Source organism: Achroia grisella, unplaced genomic scaffold (genome assembly GCF_030625045.1).
Source record: "Achroia grisella isolate CSIRO2021 unplaced genomic scaffold, CSIRO_AGI_Agris_v1 utg840, whole genome shotgun sequence".
Classification (NCBI taxonomy): domain Eukaryota; kingdom Metazoa; phylum Arthropoda; class Insecta; order Lepidoptera; family Pyralidae; genus Achroia; species Achroia grisella.
This window is the reverse complement of record NW_026713038.1, coordinates 1,885,211-1,911,983: the sequence shown is the minus strand read 5'-3', so window position 1 is coordinate 1,911,983 and position 26,773 is coordinate 1,885,211. Positions and strand designations below refer to the sequence as shown.

The window sequence follows — 26,773 nt, the reverse complement described above, 5'->3', positions numbered from 1 at the left end:
ACTATTTTATACTTAAACTTAAACTTTTTTTAATTATACCAGCCGCAAAATGAACGTTACTTTTTGGAAAAAGATACATAAAAACTCCAGCCAATGTGATGAAGTAACTGTTTAAAAATCAACATATACTGAGACCTATACAAGAAGGAATTCCAATCGTAAAATCATTCAGCCTACAAGTAATAAAAACACTTAACTGTGACTCTCTACCAATGCAACACATCTTAGAAGCAATCGCAATGCATTAAGAACCGACGCAAAAAAGTAGCACAGGTTAGGTTGTTAATAATATTAAACCATAAAATAATATTCACCTGCCAAGTGAAAGCATCTCCTCTAGCTTTTTCCGATTCCAATTCCTTAGCCGACCTAGGGAAACTATTCCTCCAGAGCAATAACATCCGGGGCAACAAGCCTCGAACAACCGGTACACCTGTAACCGAAAAATCAAAACATCATATTCAGTACTGTAATCTCCAAAAACAAAAATTAATTCCATAATTTATACATTCTCTAGTAGATTATACAATTCGAAGGATCAATATTTTTACTATGTATATTGGTCCTTCGAGCCACATATTTGGTATTAAAATAAATGTAAATGATATGAGAAATAAAATTTTCACATTAGTCGTCTTTACACGACACATTCTATGCGCGCAGGAATAAATAAATAAATAATGAATAAACTTCTAAGTTGCTCTGGCCGGCGGAGCGCAGCAGCTGCTCGGCCGCGTCGGACGCCAGCTCGCGGCGTACGTACCGAGCGTGCAGATGGCGCCGACGAGCAGCCAGCCGGCGTGCGTGCGCGCAGCGGTGAGGCGGCTGCTCTGGCCGGCGGAGCGCAGCAGCTGCTCGGCCGCGTCGGACGCCAGCTCGCGGCGTACGTACCGAGCGTGCAGATGGCGCCGACGAGCAGCCAGCCGGCGTGCGTGCGCGCAGCGGTGAACGCCAGCTCGCGGCGTACGTACCGAGCGTGCAGATGGCGCCGACGAGCAGCCAGCCGGCGTGCGTGCGCGCGGCGGTGAGGCGGCTGCTCTGGCCGCGTCGGACGCCAGCTCGCGGCGTACGTACCGAGCGTGCAGATGGCGGCCGCGTTGCGCGCATGCCACCTGGCCGGCGGAGCGCAGCAGCTGCTCGGCCGCGTTGAACGCCACCTTGCCGCGTCCGTGCGGCACGCCCAGCGGCGACCGCCGCACCGAGCCCAGAATGCCAGCCAGCGCCGCCGAGTAACCTGCAAATAGCAAATTGTTGACTTTCAAATAATGTTCTTTTTAAAATACCTACTGACCATCAGAATGAGGTATAACTGTTTGGTGTTGAATTATATATATATATATATATTACAATAATATATACTATGTATAGTACTTTTATTTATTTTTTGTGTATATTTTAAATATATCTATTATAATTTTTATGGCCACATTTTTTCGCCACTACTACCCTACAACGCGTTCGTATTTCTACCTAAAGCTTAGCTGGTAGAGAATGATATATGACATTAAGCTCGCCTTTTGTATGCGTGATTTACTACAATAAAGAATAAAAAAAATAGTTGACTGAAATTGAGGTCGATGTTCGCGGGCGGTTCGACCTACCGGAGATGTGGTGCGGCGAGGGCCTGGGCGCGTCGAGCGCGTCGAGGCAGGTGTCGAGGAGCGGCGCGGCGCGCGCGGGCAGCGCCTCGCACACGGCCCGCACGCACCGCGCCGCCGCCAGCCGCGCCGCCGCGCACGGGTGCTCCAGTACCTGACCGTGCAGACACCTCCCAGATATAACTCTTTTATATTCATATATATAATATGTATTTATTTACAAATATCTTATATATAAAATTCTCGTGTCACAGTTTTCGTAGCACAGTTTTTGAGCGTATTGACTAGGTCTGAGAATCGGCCAACATCTATTTTTCATCCCCCTAAATGTTAGGGGTAGTCCACCCCTAAATTATTATTTTTTATATTAAGGCAAAACAACGTTTGCCGGGACAGCTAGTATATATATACATCCCTGTATTTATATCAACCTGTATGGACATACGGCTTACAACTTTGGGGAAGTGTGTCAAAGTCAAGTATTGACATCATCCATAGGGCCCAAAACTGAGAACAGTATAAGGTGTCCCTTGGCACATCACCAACAAAGAATCTTGGCATGCTAACAGTAAAGGAGATCCTCAATTGCAAAGTAAAATAGAAAAGCGACTATGTATCAATTTGCCAGAAAAAGAATTCAAAAATGTTTCAAAACATATTTTCTTTGTAATTATTACTTACAATATTATAAAATTGAAGAATTTATAAATGATAATAATGTTTTTGTAGAAAATATCTAACTTAAAATTCATAGCGCTGACAATGTTATCTTATTGAACAGAGATTAAGTGTAATAAAGAGTATATAAGCTTACTAACAGCACAAATGGCTTGTAACATGTTCAGCGAAGGATCTGCGACGAGATGATGCAGCGCGGTGCCGAGCTGTAAGGCCAGCTCACCTGCTTCCGTCAGTGCACATACCAACAGGTGCTGGCTGAATAACGTCTCCTGTAAAAAACAATAAAAATAGAAATTTCAACAAATTTAAAAATTAATTAAAACTAGTAAAAGATATTGCATTATGATTAGAACCGAACCTAATAATTAACATGATCTTCCGAACTTGAGCATTAATTAATTGGGCTTGGGCTTAGGTCTTATGTACAGGATCAGACGCTCCTTAATCTTGAAGCTTGATATTTATAATTATTAATATGTACACATTTAGCTTCGTAGTAGTAAATTTACATATGAAGGTATATTAATTTATTAGACTACTCTGTGTGAACTTATAAATAATGCTTACCTGATTACAATCTTTGGCATTCTCCGGATTGAAGTCTATGCTGTTCATTTGTTTGATGACAATCTGTATGATCTCGCGACAGGCGGACGCTTGGGCTTTCTCACCCAGCATCTTGCCCAGCGTATTGCGCAGTATATAGTTTATACATTTCCTGCAAATATAATGAAAACACTGTCTAATTTTCACAAGTCAAAATAAGTTACTAAATGCCATATAAATGTGACAAATATAAATTCCTTTGATGATGAATAAGGTAAGAATACAAACTATACTATACCTTGAATATACAGCGTCGACATGTGAGCTGGCTGCTTTCGGATTAGCAACCAAGTCCAGCACGTGCGTTAGAAACGTGGTCATATTGCGCTCCAACCATACGCCGCCCATGTTTTGCACGAATACTACGTAAGCCTAAAAAATATTAGTACATATATTAATACTGCATACAAAACGAGAAACTTGATGACTTTATAGTGACAAATCAAAATATCTTTATTCATGTAGGTCTATTACTCTTATGATATGTCAAATTTGCCGACAGCTCGAAGTATTTTCGAGCTACTAGAACTAATAGGAAACTCATCTCTAATTTCTCTTTTCAAATGAGCTTGTACAATCACAAAAATACAGATTCATTTTTAAATTCAGTTATGGAAAATGTAGTGACCTGCACCTTATGCTATTGCATTTTTGTCCAAGGGATATATTCAAATCAGTAACCATAATCCACACGATAAATATAGATATACAGACTGCTAAAGACTATGTTAGATCTATGTAAGGTAGACTGCGTCTATCAGTTGTTTAGACGGTGCTGTGAATTGAGCAGGTAAAAAAATTGCTATATGATTTAGTCAATACTAACTTGTGTAACACAAACTCGGACTTCTCTGTTAACACCCGATCCAGATTTAATAATTTCTCCCTTCAGGAAAGATGTGCCTCCTCTTAGAAATGCACCCATCAGTAAGTTTAGAGCCTCGTCCAGAGACACGACATTCTTAGGCGCATCTTTCTTATTTTGTTGAACTGAAAACAAAACTCTTATGATGAAACTCCAATATCTATAATTGTTAAGAAACTTTTATAAAAAAATGATATTTTTTATAAAAAAAGGATTTTATATATATTACATTACCTGACTGTACGCCGACTTTTAACTTAGTATTTAAATTCGTGGCTTCACCAGCTTGAGTAGTTGCTATTAAGGCACCAAGAAGTTCGGCAATGGCACACCTGAAAATAAATTTAAATCAGTCTGTTGAATCAATTATCTAGATACTATAAAAGACTCTACAGTCTAATACGGTACGATGAATGTTCTAATTCCTAAATGTGTTTCGCGCCGGCCCGCAGGCTCGCTGCACACTGCGGGACACGTACCGCAGCGTGTAGTCGCTGGGGTGCGCGGCGCGCAGGCAGGCGGCGGCGAGCGCGTCCAGGTCTGCGGGACACGTACCGCAGCGTGTAGTCGCTGGGGTGCGCGGCGCGCAGGCAGGCGGCGGCGAGCGCGTCCAGGTCTGCGGGACACGTACCGCAGCGTGTAGTCGCTGGGGTGCGCGGCGCGCAGGCAGGCGGCGGCGAGCGCGTCCAGGTCTGCGGGACACGTACCGCAGCGTGTAGTCGCTGGGGTGCGCGGCGCGCAGGCAGGCGGCGGCGAGCGCGTCCAGGTCTGCGGGCGCGAGCCGCAGCAGCGGCAGCAGGCGGCGCAGCGTGCGGGCGGCGGCGGCTCGCACGCCACCCGCGCGGTCCGTGCCCAGCGCCGCACGGCCGGCTCGCCACACCTCGCGCAGCGTACTGCCGGCCGCGGATCCCATCCCCACGCATATCTACGCGACACAAATGCTGTTAATTTGTTTATAGCTGCCGTCGATTTATCGAGTCTAAGTATTAAGGTGCAAAGGGTCATAAATTAGCAAGAAAAGCAAAATCTTTGTATTTAGTCTGTCAATAAGTCTTGAAGATATACAGTCACCTAGTTCTGTTAGATATCACAAACAACATGATTCCTGCACCTGTTGGTCTACATGCCCATCTAATGAGAATACTAATTGGATTAAATTAAATATGAATCTAATCTAATTATGTACCTTCGGCTGAAATCGCAATCATGACATCACATCATCGTGCGACACTTGCGATACCCCTCTATACCACTCACTGCTTTATACCTATTCACCACTCTTTAAACAGTACCACAGCATGCTTCTTAGTGTAAAATATGTACTAACTAGATGAAAACCTGGCTTCGCTCGGGTGAAATGTGGGTAGATATTTCTGTAGTTATCAGTTCTCATGGAATATTAAAAGTAAGCAAACGGCTCTCTTTTGTAAAACAAATAGATTTGTAAAATAACTAAAATCGTTCATTGTGTTTAATAAATATAGTAAATAAAAAGTGCAAAAGTTTTTATACAAATAACTTTTATTTTTTTGTAAATTTTAAGTTGGGCTAAAAAGAACTTGTATCCAGAGCCGTAAAACAAATTAATAAAAAAAAATTGCCAAATTTGTCTCGCAATCGGCCAATTTCAGGTTTAAAGAAAAAACACATACTCTTTTATCATAAAAAAGTGTCAAAAACAATATTTTCGCGAAACGTCACCGACCGAAGAAAATGCTAGTGAAATGAAAAGATGGCGACTGCGGTTTGTTTGTCAGTGTCATTAGAATTTAACGAAATACTCCATAATCCGAATTTTGCGGATATATGTTGTCGACTCGAAATCAATATTTTTTTATGTTTTGTAAATAATAAATATATAAATAAATAGTATCACCTATTTGTTACTAACCTACATATATTTCACTTAGTATTCTGCTAATAATAATACTACTCATGTAGGCAACTTGAAAGTATAGTTCATTATGTTGTATGTTCAAATAGTTTATTATTTTTTATATTAATTACAATTGGTTATAATCTAATACATATATGCCGACAATATTCAGTTAGTAGACAAGCAATAAACAGCAACATAATTGCTCTTGCTCACTGAGGCATTACATACTTGATCTTAATAAAAGTACAAATCTCCAAGGTTGTAAATAATTAGATATGTTAGATATTAATACATAACAGGAATATCAACACATCTACATACAATTTTTAAATGGGAATTTCAAATAGAGTTTATTATGTTTTATAATAAATTAGGCATTACTAAAACTACTTCATAGTTGATATTTTAACATAACTGTTAAAAAATAAAATATAGCAGTTATTCTAGTCAAATCTACCAGAAAATAGCAATATATATTATAATAAATAGTAGTATGAAAGACAAGTCTACATGGCTGTATGTATCATAGTATTCCAGTATTTTTTAGAAAAAGTCATATAGTAAAAATAAGAAATGGACATCATACCTTCTCAAGTGTAATCATGATCTCCAATCTGGTCTGTGATTCTGCACTCTTCAGAGATCTGATTAGATTGGTTACAGTCTCCTCATAAGATCTTCCCATCATTCTACCAAGTTTCTCATACATGCTACCGAGACAACAAATTGCAGCACTGAAAATCATAGATTATTATTATTAAATTACTTCAAGTTTCAAGTTCAACTTTCAAGCAAGTAACAAAGAAACAAATAAACAATTTGAATTTGAACAACACACACATTAGACATTCTATTTAATGTCTATCTGATATATTATTAGTTAACATATAACTTTTCCCTACACTGTATCATCCTAATGGGTTAAAGTCATTTGAATGACATTTTATACACAGAACAGAACCATATAAAAGATTCTATAATACTCTTGTTTGGTGATCAGTCATAACATAAACTTGAAAAAAAAGGTCATTTAAAGTATTTTACCTTGCATAATGATATCTAGAGTTTGATTTTTAATTCAGTCAACCAAATATATGATATGATCTTTAAATAAACTGGTTGGATCATAATAGTCTGGGCCAGATTAGCTCCCAAGTCCCACCAACATCTATTTTAGCTGCCTTATATATTAAAATAGGGAAACTATTGTATGATTTAACAACTATAAAATAATAACAGCATAACTCACAGTCTTGTTGGTAGATAAGATGGGGAGTCATCCTTGACTTTGATGATGTCATTACACTTGTTCACAGTATCAAACAGAAGGAATGTATCACCGACTGAGAACAGTGTCGCTAAACACCGCGCCAACAACCTCCGAGCTGGAGCACCCAGTGACTCTCTGAGTAGATTCACAAGTTGAGCAACTAACTTCTGTTGACAGCTCTTTATATCAGACTGCAAAAGATTAATATTAATGTTTATTATACTCACTTTTTATGCAAATTTTAAGCGATCTGGACTGTCAGTCCACCTGATGGTAAGCAGTAACCTACATATACATGAACAGCACAATGGACATTATGTTATCATGTGATACACATGCTTTGCCATTCCAGAGGTCTAAGATGTCATGACTCTTATAGCCTAATCACACCATACAACTTAATAGCATTACATTATTTTAAAGTTTGTACACATGATGTATAGACATTTGTTACTCTGTCATGTAAGAACTGCTGGACAGTTTAAATAGAACTTCATATGAACAAAAGATATTCTAGATCACATAAGCTACTTTTAACTCAAAACAAATAGACAATGTCTATGTAGTTGAAAATAATTATTTAAGTAAAAATTAACATAATAGAGATATTTTTATATTGTTCAAAAGAACTAAGGCATAATACCTCAAACATCAACATGTGTGATACCAAATACAGTGGACCCGCAGTAATCCGGCCCCCCTTATAATCTGCCATGGTCTATTATTTATTATTTTTTTCACAATCTTCTCTAATGCATGATTAGACAAATTTAAACAAGTTTGAACTTGTAGGCATTACCACTGTTGTAATCGACGCGTAGGGTATTGTTTTGATTATGATTGCTTAGTTTGAATTTTACTGCTAACATGTGATGAAGATAGCTGTGCAGTATAGCATGTGTTCATTGTTATATGTACATAATGAAGTAAAATTTGTACTTCAGAGTGCATATACATACATGCATATATAACATAGAATCTTATATCTGAATCTGTAATTTGTTGGATTACAAGGTAGTCTTTTTTAAAAAATTCTGGATTATAAGGAATGCCTTAGGCCTGCTCTATAATCTGACAAATTTGATTGCCCTGCAACACAATTGATGGATAACCAGGGGTCCACTGTAATCCACTATGTAATTTGTAAACAGAAATGTGGTGCTTTGCTTGACTATAGGCAACTGCTTATTTTGCCAATCCAGTTGTATTAAAAATTATAGATAAGTAAATATTATTCAAACATACTCTACCTTATGGGCAGCAACCAAGACCTTATCAAGAAACCGAAGCCATTCAAATATAAAATGTGGTTTTTTATCATCAGGCAGCTGCTGTAAGGCAGCCTCATTCAGGGTTAATGAGTGTGACACCTCCATTGTCTATAACAATAGGACACATCTAATGTAGCATCATAAGAAAAATAAATATCAATATTCAATTTAACTAATAGAATAGAATAGAATAGAAAATAATTTATTCAAATAAACTTACATTGAAGCACTTTTGAATAGTCATAACATTTTTTTTTAATCTACCGCTCATTCGGAATGCTGTCTCATCACAAGAAGAACAAGCAAGAAACTTGTGTGTTGCTCTTTTAAATAATTTATTATTACTTACACTTTAAGTTGAAGTTAAATTTAAGTTTAAGTGTGTATTCACACACTTAAACTTAACTTGTAACAACAAACCACCGATTAGAACTAATTCAATGAAATAATAATAAAATAGAAAAAATTTTCAATACACAACAACTGGTTAAGCAATTAATAAGAGAAAATAAGTCATAGTGATTAGAGCAGACCAGTCCACACATATATAAATAGTACTCTATTTCAGCATTTAGCATCTCATTTCAGAGCTTTAAATTTAATTAATTAAAATAAAGTTTGTAAGAAGCCAATGCATAACCACTGTTCACTTGCCAAGGTACAAAATAATAGTTTTATTACCCTACACTTTTTTTAATAATTTAATTTATAACAATTCATTTATTTTCAAAATACTATCACCAACAAAGACATTCTTCAGACATTAAGATCTTGTTAATATATATTTATTTATTAGTTAAAGACAAGTACAAATATCAATTCCAGTAATAACTCGGTAAGTACTTAAATTAATTTAAATGTATTTGAAATCAATCCTTGTTACTATTTAATAATGTCTAACTATATAGGCAGTCATAGCAGATTTCTATCACAACTCTATGACACCTCAAGGTAGATCATGTGGTGTATTTTGTGGGTAAGTTTCTGATTTACACTTGTGCTCCATGTGTGGAGCATATTGATGAAGATTTATGACTTGTTTAAAAAGACATATTGCTCCGACCCCACATAATGTAAAAAAGGCAAGGCACTAATAATGATTTGTAGAAGGATAACTGTGGTGTCTCTAATTAAATAGAATAATATCAGTGAATTTGTGAATAGGAAATAAGTAGTGAGTAATAAGTGAAACAAATTAAATAACAACAAATGTGATGAGTATAGTTATCAGTCATCCAACATGAGCCATTGTAGACTGAATAGAAATGCCTTAGTGAACATAGTATATAGTTACACAAGCCGTAAACAGCACAGTTACCTACTCCCGACCCGCTTGTTTATTTAGTTTGTAATTAATGACGCCAGTGTAGGATGAATCATTTTCTTATAGAACTTAGGAAATCAGAATAGGCCAAGTAACTTGCAGTAAATAAAGTTTATGCTACGAAATAGCTTTTAGCTAAAAACTCACCTCAATAAAAGAAATTAATTCACACTCGGTCTTATCCTAACATAATACTTATTTAGAAAGAGTTTAAGGCAGTGGCTTACAACCAAATAAAATATCAAGGTGTATCAATCAATATTGCTTAATTTTGTAAGAATAAACGCTGAAAACAAAGACTTATACTGAAAATAAAATTGTAAACCATCAAAGTTTCTTCTATAATATTTTCTATTACAAAAATTTCAATCACATCACATCTTCTGCCTTCTGCAGCACAGAATAAAAACTAAATGACAAAGTCACAGACTATCTTACTGATCTTATCAAATGTCAAAAAAGTTGGCGTGTTTGACTATAGTTCTTCACAGTCTGTCTGATCTGTGCTTAATAGAGAACATTTTCATAGTCTGGAATATTCTCTCTTAAAATAATTTTTGAAGTCAAAAAAATAATATCCAACAATCCCTTTTGTTAAAATTTTATTATAATTCATATTTACCAATATTTTTATCTTAGATAATATATTTTTCATTGTTCTTTATCAACATTAATAGAGTAAATTGTGATCGTTAACGTTTATAACCTCTTGTTTGGACTACGTGTTTTTGATCAAGACTTAACTGCAATGTTATATATGAACATCAACCTGATTCAATGAAGACTATGAGTGCACAACAGAGCCCGGCAAACATGCAAACCGTCGTGGACCGAGAAAAGATATATACTTGGATCTTGGAGCTGTGCAATCCAGAAACAAGGGAAAATGCTTTATTAGAACTTAGCAAAAAGCGTGAAGTTGTTCCGGATTTGGCGCCTATGTTATGGCATAGTTTTGGTACAATCGCCGCCTTGCTACAGGAGATTACTAATATCTACGTAGCTATGATACCTCCGACACTCACAGCCCACCAAAGCAACCGCGTATGCAATGCTTTAGCATTGATGCAGTGTGTCGCTTCTCACCCAGAAACGAGATCTGCATTCCTCCAAGCACACGTACCTTTGTTCCTATATCCGTTCCTTCACACCGTGTCTAAAACTCGTCCATTTGAATATTTACGCCTTACTAGCCTTGGTGTAATCGGAGCTTTAGTAAAAACTGATGAGCAAGAAGTGATCACGTTTTTGCTGACAACTGAAATCATACCACTGTGTCTGCGCATCATGGAGAACGGTTCTGAATTATCTAAAACCGTTGCAACATTTATACTGCAGAAAATTCTGCTTGATGACAGTGGTTTGTGTTACATTTGTCAAACTTACGATAGGTTCTCGCATGTGGCTATGATACTGGGAAAAATGGTGTTGTCTCTGGCGAAGGACCCATCGGCTCGTCTCCTTAAACATGTCGTTCGTTGCTACCTTCGTTTGTCAGACAATCCGAGGGCTCGTGAGGCACTCAGGCAATGTCTTCCGGACCAGCTGCGAGACGCGACCTTCACGGCGTGCCTCCAAGAAGACAATTCCACCAAGCACTGGCTGGCGCAGTTAATAAAGAATTTAGAAGCTCAACCACCCCCTGCTAGTCCTGCTCAACCAAACATGTGAGATTCAGCTTTATGGAGGCCCACTACAGACAATGCCCAAGTAGTATTGCAAAGAGGGCTATCCTGCTTAACACCAGACTTTTAACCATTTACTTATAATTGTTCTTTTATAGTTATATGAAATTTTCTTTTAAACTTATATATACTGGGTATATAAGTCACTAAAGATAATTAACAAAAATATGATCACAATCTTTTAAAATCAGCATAATAGTTTAAGAATTTCACATTAAGTAATTTTATGAATAAATTCACATTATTCCAAATATTAATGGAAATTAGTAGTGTGTTATATAAGGCTAGTGCACATGTTGAAAGGTATCCTTATGTTTATAAGTAAAATAGTTGTTTAAACTAACTAAAATGTTATACATTATATAGAGTAAACAATAATCCTTACAACAAAATAGTTTAGTTTAGTCAAACATTAATATAAATAAAAATTAATAAATGCAAATTAAATTTCAATTTGTATGTTATTGTAGGTTATACATTAACTATAAAGTTATACTCTTTAGGATAAGTAATATGTAGTTTAAATATATTGTAAAAGTATTGTTAAATAATTTTGTACAAAATATTTAAAATTTCATCTCATTCTATTTCTCATTAGTATCATAGGTCAAGACTGATTCAATTCTTCAAATATTATAGGTAGTCACATGTAGAGTGAATTTTGATTATAAAAATCATATAATAATGATAATAATTTAGCTGGCCTCAGTGGTTAGCACACCTGCTTACTTCTGATGGTTAGAAGTTCCATATATATTATGTATGTATTTATAAAAAAAATATATATTGTAGCAGTTGTCTAGTGCCCATAACACAAGTTCTGCTTAGCTTGAGATTAGATGGTGTTGTGTGAATTGTCCTAAGATATTATTATTGTACTCCAACTTTACATATAGTATAATAAAATTAGATTGGCATTTGATAACCTTACAACATTAATAAATTTTGTATATTTAAGCATCATGCACTAGCAAATTTTCAATCGATTTTGATATAATATTACTAGAATCATTTGTTACATTTGATACTAGTACTAATTCAAATAGATTTATAATACAAAATAGTATTGACATTGCTCACAAATATGCCTTTAGTCTTTATGATAGCTGATATTTGTATTTTATTTGTCTCTTACATCAACTTGTAAGCTAACCAAATTAATAATTTCCATGTTAGATTCCTTTCCTGTGATCTAACAATTAAAATCTAAAAACATTTGCATTTATAATACAGTGTTGTTTCAAGCTAAGTTATATGCTACTGTGCCATTGTCTCTGATGATAATAGTGTGAAAGGACAGTTCAAGAGTGGAGTATATAAATTATTTTCTGTTGAACATTGCAGTTCAGTGAAGAAAGTTATGTAAGCACATGCAGTAAGAGTGCACCATATCTTTAATCTAAGTTAACGTAAACTATTTCTGCTAGGATACTGCTATTATAAAAAATAAATATTAAAGCTGATAGACATTACTTATCTAATCAAGTTAGAAAAAGTTTAAAATCTTATCCAGACTATGATTGTATTTGGGACCTCATATGGCTACATCAGTGCTGAATGAAGTAGAATAGATTTTAATAGCTTCTTGAATAATCTTGTTAATACTATTTTTTTTTAATCGTTACAAGCAAGGATTATTAGTTTGCTCTACTTGACTTGAATAAATAAATTTGATTGTTAATTACTAACTACTACTTTAACAGTTATTACATGTAGTGGTTGTACTATAGTAGGTCTTGGGTATGGTCTATTATTTATGGCCAGCACAGACAACAGGCATTTGATCACAGGGAATAAAATTTCACTTTTATGTATACTGGTGGCTAGCTGTATTCAATGATTTATTTTGATATACAAATAAATTTCGTAATTTGTCCGCTCGTCTGCGCAAGACCTTGCTATGTTGGGATGTTTATTTGAAGTCTGTTAATATATTTATACTTACTGACATTACATTATTATTGTAATATTCAATTATTGTTTTGAATTATATTATGTGGTCTCATTACTTCAATAAAATTGTAATTATTTTTTAGGTACAAAACAAGATGAGGTCCACTAATATTGTATGCAGATGTAGTGGACTGGATTAGAGATAATAAACTTTATATTAATTTGCAATTTAGATCTTTTATTTTTTCATTGTGAAAACTGGATGCATAAATTAATTCATATTATTTATATACATCAAGAAAACAACTGCTTATCAAACTAATACTGTTGGCCTTTGCCCTTGTTACTTCACTGGAGAAATAAGTAGGCGATTGGCTAACGGATACTAATTTAACCAGAGGACACAGCTAGGTGTTCGACCCTTGCCTCGGATTACCGTCCTGTATGCTTTGAATAAGACTAAATTATATAATGCAGGTATTCTTAAAAGCATATTAAAGAACAAAAAAAGTAAGACATGCGAAGTAGTAGGTACTTACTACTGTCACATATAAAACAAAATTACATATTCCTATAATTATAATGAGCTGACGTACTACTTCATTTGCGCTACATAGTCTCCATTTCTGCAACATTTTTTCCAACACTGAAAGAGTTTCCAAAATAATTCTTCAATAATTTCATTAGTTAATTATGTTCTAATCCAGAGATTAGATTATCGCCTACAACTGAGCCGAGGTTTCTACCCCTAGCGGCGTCCTCAGAAGAAAGTAGTATCCGTCAGGCAGGAGTTGGCTTTCGGTCGATCCAAAAGTCCTTCAAAGTCCAAAGGTTTGCGCTCGTTTTTAGAACCAATCCGATTTTGACCACATTTACATTTGTTATCTCTTTTTCGCACCATCGTCACACAATTATTATCACATCGTAATGAACCTGTAACTAGTGTATTGCATGCAATATGAGTGAAGTTCTTTTTCAAAAGAGTCTCTGTTTTGATTTGAATTTATTAACTACAATTGCATTAGTTTTATTTCGCGGTATGAGCTGACTTATAACTTTGTTTTACTCGACAACAATAGATCTTGTTGACTTGTATCCTGTTTACTACTTGTAGCTTGCCGTATCCGATGCTTAGATTTATCTTGTGGTGTTTTTGGTGAAGACTTTAGGGCTAGATCGACGTTGTCTTTGCAAAGCTTTTGAGCTATTGTCGGCATTTGAATGGTCTGGGATAGCTGTTTATCTTAGTAAATCTAATTTATGTTTGCCATATTTACCGCTTACCCTCTATGTTAAGTAATGAAGTTGTAGGCATTGGTGAGCTTTTACAATCATTGCTAAAGTTTAAGAACCCTTTTAGAAGTATTAAATACGTTATATCGAAGACAAGACAAGGGTGACAGGAAAATGACGGTAAATTAGATACCTACACACTATGGATATCTCCATTAAGTATACATATCTACGTATATTGAAGTAATTTTTATTAATAATTTAATTTATTTACATAACTTGATTGTACAACTAGAACCTAAAGTTAAAAAGGTTAAACAATATAAATACATAAGTAAACATCACAGAAGACCGAAGAGCTGGCAGCTACCTCGGACAAAGAATTAGTCTAGCCTTAGCTATTCAAAGAAGGAACGCTGCCAGTATCTTCGGAACTTTGCCAAAAGGGACTCCTTTTAATAATATATTTTAGTTATTATATTATACATATATTTAAGAATCGATATATACATATAATGATTATATGTCTAGTACCATAGTACAAATATACTTAGTTTGAAAGTTGATAACGCTATGTCTATACTGGGTGAATAATTTAATTTTTTGTAGGTAAATTACTGATATGATATTATGTCTTGGTACCTTACTTCTATTTTTTAAACTATACAGTCTACACCACAGAGTACTTTATTATATATAACACATTACACTGCACAAGTTGTATAACAGCAGTCTATTTTCCATTAGTGTCAATCTGTCATTATTACTCATTCATTACGTCCGTCGAATGTTATTATCATATGATTTCGACATGAATTATCTTATGCAATAAATTGTAGGTATTTTCAATATTTATCTACGGCATATTTATTGCTTAAATTGTAAAAAAATGTGGGTATTCGGATATGGATCTTTAATATGGAAGGTAGATTTTGCATACGAGTTAAAAGTTATAGGTTATATTAAAGGTTTTTCTAGGAGATTCTATCAACACAGTATAGATCATAGAGGAGTTCCTGATCAGGTAACTGATTACTTTTTTTATTTTGATAGAGTGGTGATTATGCCTGCGTTAACTACTTACGCTGGCAGGGAACCAGTGAATGATGATAATATGAGTCAAGTTAGATTAATAAGCCTATCGTGATTTAAGAGAACTGCTTGGACGTTGATCTGACATAGCAATCTATTTCTCACTCCTAACAATTCCCCCTTATGTTTTCTTGCTTTTCATATCTATCTAATACTGTACTTTTATATATATATATATAAAATTTGAGTATAAATAGTAGAAGATCAGTAACAATAACAAATAACAATCAGAACATATATTTAGAGTTTTATGCACCTATACCTGTATGTACCCATGGGCATACACAGCTTCTGACCTAGGGTGGGGTATGCGTTTGGTTGAGGGAGGTGCAAGTTAGATTATTTTACGACTAGAATGTGCTTTTTTCCATAGATAAAGCATAATATATTGTAACACACAATTCTTAAGACAGCAGCTCTTCCCTGTCTATGTATAATATATTTATTACAGAAACTATGAATAACAGCATACCAGTATCAAAACTTAACTCCTCCCTCAGGGAAGGAGATTGTTAGTAATGTGAACTAGTGATCCCATTTTTAAAAGTGTATCATGTCAGGTTGCCTCCATGCGGTTGGAAACCATTATAATTAATTTCTGGAGAATTTGCCACTATGGTCCAATGTAACTGGTGCCCCACCAGCATAAATTGTTAGTGTAGGTTGACCTGCACTATCAGTTTGACCATACCATTATCTAATAAAAAGGAAAAAGGAAACTCCTCCCTCAGATAATACACCATGTATGGTCAGGATACTTATAACAAATATGTACACAATTTGTAAAATCAACTCACACAAAATGATAATACTTCTTCTTATTACTAATACCACTTTAGGACTATAGCTATAAAAAAAAAAGTACCTAATCATTCTGGACACTGAACCAATTACTATGTATTGAAGGTGTGGCCAATTGGCTTACTAGCAATGATTGGCTACTCTATTATTTATTTAGTTACATATCATAAATTACTTAGAAACATTAATCCCACTTATCTGTAAAGTTATGATTATTACAACATAATGACTCACATTCCACAAACTGTAACAGGGTGTTGATGATTTTCAAATGAGATGACATTTAATAGCAAATATTATAAAGTGAGCAAAACATTTATATTTATAACTAGCTGTCCCGGTGAACATTGTTTTGCCATATAAATTAATATCGCTATTGAAAATTGAGGGTTGTATGTATTTATCAATACTAAATAATAATAAACTAAAAATAAAATATGTGGAAAAAATAAAAAATATATATTTAGGGGTGGATCTCCCTTATCACTTGTGATATGAGAATTTTATATATAAGATTAATATGTTTCACCATATAGAAGGTAAAGAAAATATTTGTTTAGAGAATTGTCTGTTCTCTATAAATTATTGCAAGATGAAGATGTTAATTTAGTAATTTATATTTTGTCACATATGTTCTGTCTAACATAGTGAAGATTTATAAATCAAATACTTACATTTATGTCCTTTGAACTATGCTCATCGCTTACACCATTATATAACGCACATAGACTGGCTGCAGTCTTAAACATATCATCATTATATCCAGATGGGGCAGTTAGTCTAACATATTCCACTATATCATTAATAATCTAGGTTTACTCTTTTTTTATTATAATAATGATTCTCTAATTATATAAAATTATGTTTATTATAACAGATATGCATTAAGGAATAAATAGTAATTTAATATTCTTGAAAATTTCAGCCAGGACGAGTGGTAACATTAATACCAAGTAAAGATATCAACAGCAATGTGTGGGGGGTGGCATACAAAATCAGAGCCCAAGACATAGAACAAGTGACAAACCATTTAGACTTTAGAGAAAAAAATGGTTACTCTAAAAAAATTGTTAAATTCTTCCCTAAGGATAAGAATCTTGAACCTTTCGATTTAACGTTGTATGTTGCTACTGAGGAAAATGAATCTTATGCTGGTGAGTTATAATCCATATTTCCTATCTTTTTTATGTAACTAGAATAGCATATTATAATATACCATCACAATAACATATCATACAAAACAAGTTGCTTGCAGCTGAAATAGGTGAGATACCCTCATACCCAAAATGATAATTTTGTACATGTCTAGTACATCTACCTTGGTAAATAGATGATTTAAATGATGAAGTGTGAACACTTATCCATTCATCATCACTTAGCGATTACTTATTATATCAAATAATCCTTATCACCTGTTAGGGTTATCATTCTTTTTTTAGGCATATCATTTTCTGTTTAGAATCATGACTACAGTCTGCAATGTTTCAATTACATACATTTTTTTTTAAATATTTTATTTGAATTTTTATTACAACGCCATCTAGCGGTGAGAACTGAGTTAATGTTGTTCTACTGTGGTTTTAGATGTCGTTATGTATATATGAATAACCTTGACACAACAATCAAGGAAATATTACATTTTCAGTTTTGTATCGTTTTAGTTTCATTACAATCATTAAAATTAAATTGTGTTAGTTATAACTACTATAAAGTATAACTTGCAAATAACTGACATTGTATGTTTCAAATTTCAGGGCCAGCCTCAATAGAAGATATGGCGAGACAAGTTGTCAAATCTAAAGGCCCCAGTGGTACCAACAAGGAATATTTATATAATTTAGCCGACGCCATGCGTCAATTGGCACCTGAAGTGGTAGATGATCATCTATTCACTTTGGAAGCAGCCGTAAAGAATTTAGACTCAGATTCAGATTTAAAAAAAAGTTAATATATGTATGAATTGCATGAGCGCAGCCTGGGGTTCAGAGCAAGTTTGGCATAGGACTGGATGAGGTCCGCAGACAGCAATAATAAGAGTCATTAAAAAATCCTGGCTGTGTTCGTGAACTATACATAATTTTTGAGTAACTAATTGAATAGCAAATTTTTATACTAAAACATTAATATATTTTTTACATTTATATTTAATATTATATATATATATATACATATACATATATAAATATAAAATACATATATATTATATGGACTACACTTACGTATAATTTGTGTTCTATACAAATAAGAAAACCAACCTAGTGTGAAATAATGGTACAGATGTATGATACCAACCAACCAATATCTCTAATACTAATTTAAAGTTTCTTGACAATAACTCCTTTCAAAGTCGTGGCAATCCGGCTTTTCCGTTACCATCGATTAGCTAAAACTACTGAAGTTATAAAATCAGTATAATGAGGCATGTAACGAGAAAATTAAGAGGAAAATCATGAAATTTCTCACAGAGTAAATTAACAAGATGGATCTTTTAGAAAGCATATAATATTTAGAATTTATTAATATATAACAATATTCTTTCAAAAAGTTTGTATATATTGTCCGATTTGGCAATTAAAGAATTTGTTTCGTTAAAATAAATGTTTTATGTATACTTTGTCGAGGCGAAATAAAACTATCATATTTGTTTCCTCTTACCTCTTCTACTAGTAATGTCTGGATTTTATTTTTTTAAATATTTAAAGATTCTCTGTTTTCCCTAAATTTTAATACATATTGTTTTTTTTTCTCATAGATATATCAACAGCTAGCTAAATATTTATCTGTTGGTTACAGGTATGTGGCTCTCTACTTTTTTATTTTATCTGTAGTCTCCATTAGCTAGGGACAATTAGGTACTTATTCGTATTAAAAAAAAAATTCATAAGTTCTAAGTAAGTTCCATAGTAAAAATATTTCACGTTTTACGTCATTCACATTAAACCCAGATACCTGTATGTAATATAAATAACAAATGCTTCTGCATTTGTTATTTATTTTAAACATTGTAACTTTTTAATATATTGTTTATTATGTTATATTTGTGTGTTATACAGAGTTGTTATTATTATATAAACCCTTATAAAGTTAAATATAAGTGGCTACATATATAAGTTTTTTTTTACTAATCTTCATAATTATTCTAGTTAATTTTGTCATGGCTGTGCAATAAGTTAAGAATATATAGTGGGGGGAAAGGGCATTGTTAGTAAGGTGGATTGATGATTTTATTGCTAGCAATATACCATGTCAATATACCAAGTTGACCTCTACACGGTTCCCCCTGGAAACCACCGTGATAAATTCTTGGTGAATTTGTAACGATGGGCTAACTGGCCTGACCTTATGCTCATGCTTATCATCACCAGCACCAGTGGATGTGCAACGCCAGCATAAAACGTTAGTGCAGGCGGGTACACCATTCCATTCATAATCCATAAAAAAACTAGTAAACAGAAAGGCTTTTGTACTTTTTCACAATAAAATTTATTAATTATTATAAAGGACATATCTAATTGTAAATGTATCAACTGTTAAAACAAACAAGAAAGAAACTATTATACTTTAAAAAGTTGGCTAAGCAGGCAACACAAGTTATTAGATTGACATTTGACCTAAAAAGTAAATTTTTCTGAAATTATACTTTTAAGACGAAATTGTTTTAACAGATTTTAGAAATTTTGGAAATATGTGAATTTTTTAATAATGTCACTATGACAAACTACTTAAGTGTTTGCATGTCAATATTTTCCTTCGCTATACTATCGCATAAAATATACTTAAACTTAGAGATACAATTTTTAAGCCAGTATATATGTACAATTGGATTTTGGTGCTGGCTGTTTTAGTCACAGAACAGAGAGGTCTGTTGTGTGGTATTAATTAAATAATATTTTTAAAATAATGTTCCTCGAATCATTCCTACTATCTATAATGTTTTTAATTTACTCAACAATAAATGAATGTTTAAATACTATCCACTATGTGTTTTTTTATAAATAAATAGTGAACCATTTGGGCCGGCTGATGGTAAATGGCATAAGTTGGTTATATTCATGAACAGCATCAAAACATCACGTAATCATAAAAAAATACCCTTCATCCTGTCTTCATACCCTGTAATTTCACTGTCATATTGCTAGGCGAGGGCGTCATCGTTAAAGTATTAATGTCGTCATTGTATAAGGGGTTTTTAGATTGTCTTTGCCTTTTAATTTTAGTATTTCAATACTAAAATTGACACGAATTTATTTATATTTCAGCGAGGCGTCATGTAGCTATAATTATATGTGTGTATCATTTTAACATATAAAAAATTTACACTCAATTTATAACATACCGACGCATATTTCATCAGTTTCGTGTATTATTAACAAATTATATATATAAATAACGCAAAATGGAATTGGTTATTAATTAGTTAAATTATTTATAATAATGTAATTAATAGTGTAGCAACCAATTCTATTTTGCATTGTAATTAAACGAATCATAGTACGTAAACAACATGTTACGGGGAAGTAACTGTAACATGATAACCCATACATACTAACATAGTTAATGATTTTCCTTCCCATAGTTAGAATAAACACGTATTTTTGTATAAACGTATTGTATATTTATATTACAATATTTGCGATCAGGTTTTCCTGAACAATTGTTTACTTTATGTTACGGTTGTTGTCATCATGTTGAAATATACCTAATATTACCTAGATTCTTTATAAGGATTTTTTGAGCCTAAACATTTATATTTGTTAGGGTAACAGTAACGGTAGGTAAAATATTATAATAAAAAAAAATTGACATTCATGAGTGGTTAAAATGTCCTACATGAATACACCATTCAAAATTCAAAATCATTTAGATTTTGAATTTTGAATAGTGTTCGCCATCTCCGGAAATTAACCGGTAATTTGAAGAAAAAGTGAATAAAAAAGAGATTGTTGCAGAAGCTAAAATATGTAATATGGTCATTATACATCAACATAATACTATATTTGTTATATATTTCTTAATTGTCTTGCTTCGTTCCATCAACTTGGGTCTGCGCAGTAGGTAATTATTCTTCCACTGATCCATTCGAGTCCATTCATCATTTTTCTGTTCTCTTTAATTTTATTATGAATTAATTAATTTAATCCATCCAAAGTTCATATTAAGTATTTTTTTCAAAACATGATGCCATCTTAATATAATATTATAAACGAAAAAGTTTGTGAGTATATGTTTGTTACTCTTTCACACAAAAACTACTGCGCAGATTTTGATGAAACCCTACGGTAATATAGCTTATACATCACAATAACATATAGGCTATAAATTTCATACTAGTGAAACCGCGGCCACAACTAGGAGAGATATAAATTATAATTTCGTTTTCGTTACACTCTAATTCGATATATTCATAGCAAAATGCTTCATGTTCTTAATCATTTAAAATCAGCGAGTAGATTTCGCAGTTGTTCAAATAAATTATTCTGTATTTGGATAAATATTGTTCTAGGTACATAACTATATTTATATAAATTTAAGTACAATGTAATACTAAGTGTGTATACATACTACACAAGTTTGCTTCTTTAATGCCAAACTTATCGATCTACCTGGTGGTAGGCACTGCCTGTCACATTTATATTTTTAGCTCATATATAAATAAATAACTTTATAATATATTAATATGTAGGTATATATTACAAATAGTAAAGTCTATAACAGTATATAATTAATTTATAGGTACTGGTCAACAATATGTAAGTATATTATATTTGTCACTATAATGTGGTAGGTAATGAGCACTACTTAGCCTAAAGTATATTTTCTATTTAGGGAGCAGGGTTTCTCCTTATATTTGAAGGATAAAATGTAACGTTATATTGTACCATATATAAATGAACTACGTCACAGATATCATGCTATCATGTGATGCCTGCACCCTGTAATTATTTTTGCCGTCATATATCAATCACCCTTCAGCCGAAACGCAGAAATAACTATTTACTTCTCTGTTCTGTGGGCTGAAAGGTTACGGACAGAGTTTGTTCTATAAGTAATAATAATAATAACTACGTGAAGTACAAACAATCATACTCACGAATACAAATGTTTGTAGTGTGAGAGGAATCGAACTCACGACTATCGAAAGTAAGGCGGTATGCCAAACCACTAATCTACAGAGGCCATCAATATATTTCCTAAGTTTGGGTATAAATTAGGAAATATATTGATGGCTTCTGATGATAGCCTTTGATGCTCTCTATTATTATACTATGTAATATTATGTTATCTGTGATTATACTAAGGCATGTTACATTTATTTTATACATACAGACATGCCAACAACTCTGAATTGTAACAAATTTTTAATTGGTAGATTTGCGCTTGTAGGTATATGAACCATTTAATTTACTGTTATCTGTATTATAAACAGTTTGAGAGTTGCAGATACAAGCTTATTGTATTAAGGTGTTAGTATTGGTTCTATAAATGAAATTGGAATAGTGCAGTACGATAACTATATGACCTTGCGGGCAACCAGCGGATAATAGGTCTGTTACCTCATCGTTACAATTTCATTACAAGTTAAGTACAATGGTTTCCAGGCACACGTAGAGACCTCCATTGTTAGAACTGGACCCACTATTTCCTATTCCTGACTATCCCATCTCCCTTGGTTGTATGGATGGCAATTTCAACTGAGAATTGGTTCAGGCGTAATAGTTATACCACAGGTAATATTACATGTTATACTAATTTTAAATTATTAATTCAGGACTATAAGTAACGGTTTTAAATAAAGTCGTGTTAATTGGGAATCTTCGTTGCGAATCATTCCGATTTATTCATTATCAAAAACAAAAATTTTTCTGGAAACAAAAAATATTAAAAATATGCGAATTAGTACATACCTATATATATACATGCGAATGTTAGACTATCTCCTATTACGTACAAATCGACTTACATATGATTTGCGCAAGTTATACATAGATAGGTATTACCAGTAACAACTATTACATACATAAGTTTATGTTGTAACATATCTGTAGCGTTAAATCAGATTTTAGATACTTTTCAAGATTGGTCTGTTTCCACTGTTTCTTTTGCGTGATCCCCTCTCTGTGGTAACGATGAATAGAATAGAATAGAACTTCATTTATTCAAATAAACTTAGTTTGAAGCACTTTTGAATAGTCATAACATTTTTTTAATCTACCGCTCATTCGGAAAGCATTTTTACCGCAAGAAGAACGTGCAAGAAACTTGCGTGTTGCTCTTTTAAATAATTTTATTATTACTTTACATTTAAGTTTAAGTGTGTGAATGCAAACTATCAATTAGCACTAATTCAATTAAATACTCAAATAGAAAAAAATATTGAATATATAACCAACTGGTTAAACAATTAATAAGAGGAAATCAGTCATAGCGATTAGAGCAGACCCTACAAGCAGCACGCGATCACGAGTATGACGGATGAGCCATCACTGCGCTGTATATCGATATATATCGTATGTGGTATTGAAACTCGGAAAATATCTACATATGGATTGTGTGCAGAAAAAGAGATCATTATACATAACCTCCTTCATCCAAATTCTGGACAAATGTTCAGTTTTTCTATTTTATATATATCTATATTATAGAGTGGTTATTTTCATTCTACATTACAGTACTGACCGATATCCACGACATCGTGTACCATATTGAATATATAATAATGTCCTTGGTTCACCTATTTTTAACCAAATTGCTGTGGTACTTAGCTGTGAAATCGTTAATTTTAAACAAATAAATAGACGAACCGAACCTAAGTGCTTTTGCATTTATAATAACATACATGTGTTCCATATTTAGTAACTGATATTTAGTATGTCTATATCTGTATGGTGGCGGAGTAACAAATGGTAACAGTACATTGTCACCACTCTTTTGTATTCCAAGGAGTTCGTAAGAAGCTAATAATAAGAGCATACCTAGATCACAAACACATAGTGTTCAAAATGAAAACTTGGAAATAAAACTTTAAACCAAGTCGCCTGGCCATCATAATAAGGTAGATCCTACTCTACAAAAGAGGATAGGCCCAGGAGTGACAATACAATAGATTATTACGATGATGCTGACTTAGTACGTAGGTAAAAGATTAAAAATGCATTTAATCCTATAATTATTTCAACACAGTTGCATTCACAATGAGCGTCATTAACTTGTTCACACGAATGAGTAAGATTATCATTTATCTAGAAAATACGTAATTTATTGTATTTCGATCTCTCCATAGACATTTTATTACACAGCAATGTAGACTATATTTTGCTATGAATGAGAAATAAAAACATTATTTACAAAGAAAACTTTATTATTAAAAAACTGTCAAGAATAGACACTTAAAAGCACCTACCTATTATTTTTTATAAAAATAAGAATACTATTTTTAAGAAATAAAAAAACACTTTTAACTATGTCTAGTTGTATTTTTAATTTAAATAAAGAAATAAATTTAAAGAAAATTTAAATAACAATTCCATTTTTCCTCGAAATATGTTTTTGCACCGTATAACTCATATTTACAGTCAATAATTTGGGTTTGTTTGCAGTCCGCATTGAATTATTGAATATTGTATTATTTGCGATCCGTATTAACTGTAATTCTGAATATAACTTTGTAGATAGAAACGAAACAAAAATATTTTACTTCAAGTCATAACTTTATCGCGCTCAGAATTTGGCAGATAGCGTCACATGGCACTTCCATTTATCAGCGTTTTTGATAACCCAACCAAACCCAATTGCATTAAGATAAAAACAGAGGAAGTCTGGCCTTAATTATTTTTATAAAAATACCATTTACTTATCATTCATAAAAGCTGGTTACTTATGTAAAACTAATCTTTAGTTTTGTCTTTTTCCATCGATCTTTATATCAATTGTGGCGTCATATGCCTACATAACCTTGATTTAATCTTTGGCAGGTGTGTAGTAAATTATGGTAGTGTTAAAATTTGTATTATCACTTCACTGTATTATTTTTATTGCGTCCCAACAGCTTATCTAGAAAACTTCGCTTTCGTTTCACCTTTTTCGTACTTTTTCTATTGTTTTCCAAGTTGTCGCCTTCTGTTGAAATTTTCTCTATCAACGCTGGAATGGTCAAATCGTTTTCAATGTGAAGTTTCTTATGAGAATCTTTACTTAATTGTCTTTGCACCGATGTTAATTCCGAAAGATGATCATTCTTTTCCGCTAATTCTGTTAATGATTGTTTTGAATCCTTTTCATTTTTAACTTTATCTTTATTTATCGTGTCTAGTACTAATTCAGGACCGTTCTGGAGTATTTCTACATGTGGCTTGTCTTCTTGCTTTTGGAATACTTCGTCATCGTTTTCATAATTTTCCGTGGATTTCGGTTTTTCAATTTTATCAACAACATCAGATACGCTAGAATTAGATTTAGGAACAGAGGAGACAACTCTGGGTCTTGTTGGAGGTAGAGTCCAATCAACTGGTTTACGCGGTGGTGAATATCTTTTAATTAATTCTTCAAAGAATTTTTGACGATCGATCGTAGTTGGTGAGTAATTATTCGGCAAACTTTCATATTTTGTTCTCACAGCGGGATCCTGATTTTCCTTTCCGTCCACAGTACCGTTTGACCCTAAATCTACAACAACTCTACGAACAGGTGTCGGTGATGTGTAAGGTTCGGCGAAAGGAAATTTATATAGATTAGGACTTTCAATTTTATAATTTAATGGGCTCGTGGGTTTAACCGGCATAGAAGCTCTCGTGCCATTTCGTACGAATGACTGATCACTAGGGTCATGTAAATTTGAAGCCAGGAAATCCCTTCTAAGTTTAGAAAGGCGCCGGGTCCTTTCTGATGTGCTGTGCCTGTAGTCCACGTCGTCACTCTTATTCAATTCCGATGTAAAGTTATCTGAGTATTTTCGAGGTCGAAAATCGTAGTTTCGTTCGTCCGTCTTTGATTCCCTCATACTGGAGTAACCGGGATTGTTCCGTTTGAAGTTCGACGTCGTCTTCCCGTGGTTTGAGGTGATGATAGGTTGCACTTCCGTATAGACCGGCGTCAAGGTGGTGGGAGACGGAATCGGGACGTACACAACGTCGGGTTGGTCGAACACTTCCCGCCTCTGACTGAACTGATCCACGCCGATCATTTCCCGCGACTTCACACTAGTAGGCGATTTCGTGCCCATTTCCGTTCGATTACAAACCGCAACACTTTTGTTATTGATACTATTTTCCTGTAAACTCTGTATTTCTATTTTTGTACCGCACACATTATGACTTCACCGGTAACATCGCGAGTATAAAAGAGTACACGTCTGCAAGTTAAATTGGACAATAAAGGTGGTCGAGTCGTCCGTATAAGGCGAGCCTTCGACGATATATACCGAATGATCAATAGAGTGGATGCGATAAGATACGAACGTCGTGTAACTCAGTATTTTTGGCCGATTCCTTTATCTTTTTAGTGACGAACAGTTGAATAAATATGTAGAGACGACTGAATACAGCAGTCCGCCGGTAATATCGCGGGCTGAGTGAAAGC

General features: G+C 33.6%; 4 protein-coding genes across 4 annotated transcripts in view; 2 read left to right on the top strand and 2 right to left on the bottom strand.

The window, feature by feature from the left end:
* The window catches only part of LOC131852173 (HEAT repeat-containing protein 5B), a 28,518-nt gene extending 18,643 nt beyond the window's left edge, over window positions 1–9,875 (bottom strand). The window contains exons 1-14 of the mRNA XM_059202814.1: window positions 9,642–9,875; window positions 8,150–8,278; window positions 6,879–7,090; window positions 6,216–6,363; window positions 4,458–4,675; window positions 3,985–4,082; window positions 3,712–3,875; window positions 3,124–3,257; window positions 2,847–2,997; window positions 2,417–2,548; window positions 1,602–1,752; window positions 1,113–1,234; window positions 972–1,038; window positions 315–433 (exon numbers count right to left, since the gene is read on the bottom strand). Coding sequence (XP_059058797.1) covers window positions 315–433; window positions 972–1,038; window positions 1,113–1,234; window positions 1,602–1,752; window positions 2,417–2,548; window positions 2,847–2,997; window positions 3,124–3,257; window positions 3,712–3,875; window positions 3,985–4,082; window positions 4,458–4,675; window positions 6,216–6,363; window positions 6,879–7,090; window positions 8,150–8,275 — 1,842 coding nt within the window. The 5' untranslated portion in view covers window positions 8,276–8,278; window positions 9,642–9,875. The remainder of the gene's footprint in view (window positions 1–314; window positions 434–971; window positions 1,039–1,112; window positions 1,235–1,601; window positions 1,753–2,416; window positions 2,549–2,846; window positions 2,998–3,123; window positions 3,258–3,711; window positions 3,876–3,984; window positions 4,083–4,457; window positions 4,676–6,215; window positions 6,364–6,878; window positions 7,091–8,149; window positions 8,279–9,641) is intronic.
* A 136-nt stretch (window positions 9,876–10,011) lies between these two features.
* LOC131852150 (CCR4-NOT transcription complex subunit 9) lies at window positions 10,012–11,345 on the top strand. Its single transcript, XM_059202791.1, has one exon. It carries the CDS (start codon window positions 10,272–10,274, stop codon window positions 11,163–11,165), a length of 894 nt encoding a protein of 297 aa, XP_059058774.1. The 5' UTR covers window positions 10,012–10,271; the 3' UTR covers window positions 11,166–11,345.
* A 3,748-nt stretch (window positions 11,346–15,093) lies between these two features.
* LOC131852151 (putative glutathione-specific gamma-glutamylcyclotransferase 2) lies at window positions 15,094–18,311 on the top strand. Its single transcript, XM_059202792.1, has 3 exons — window positions 15,094–15,329; window positions 17,124–17,352; window positions 17,953–18,311. The coding sequence occupies exons 1-3, from the start codon at window positions 15,195–15,197 to the stop codon at window positions 18,144–18,146; spliced, it is 558 nt and encodes a 185-aa protein (XP_059058775.1). The 5' UTR covers window positions 15,094–15,194; the 3' UTR covers window positions 18,147–18,311.
* Window positions 18,312–24,590: 6,279 nt separating this feature from the next.
* Window positions 24,591–26,773, bottom strand: LOC131852146 (uncharacterized). Its single transcript, XM_059202788.1, has one exon. It carries the CDS (start codon window positions 26,415–26,417, stop codon window positions 25,209–25,211), a length of 1,209 nt encoding a protein of 402 aa, XP_059058771.1. The 5' UTR covers window positions 26,418–26,773; the 3' UTR covers window positions 24,591–25,208.

Excerpts from the sequence above, each read along its gene's own strand:
- LOC131852151 (XM_059202792.1), top strand. The coding sequence starts at position 15,195 with ATGTGGGTATTCGGATATGGATCTTTAATATGGAAGGTAGATTTTGCA. Across the intron at positions 15,330-17,123 it reads ATAGAGGAGTTCCTGATCAG|CCAGGACGAGTGGTAACATT; the intron begins GTAACTGATTAC and ends TGAAAATTTCAG. Across the intron at positions 17,353-17,952 it reads GGAAAATGAATCTTATGCTG|GGCCAGCCTCAATAGAAGAT; the intron begins GTGAGTTATAAT and ends TTCAAATTTCAG.
- LOC131852150 (XM_059202791.1), top strand. The coding sequence starts at position 10,272 with ATGAAGACTATGAGTGCACAACAGAGCCCGGCAAACATGCAAACCGTC.
- LOC131852146 (XM_059202788.1), bottom strand. The coding sequence starts at position 26,417 with ATGGGCACGAAATCGCCTACTAGTGTGAAGTCGCGGGAAATGATCGGC.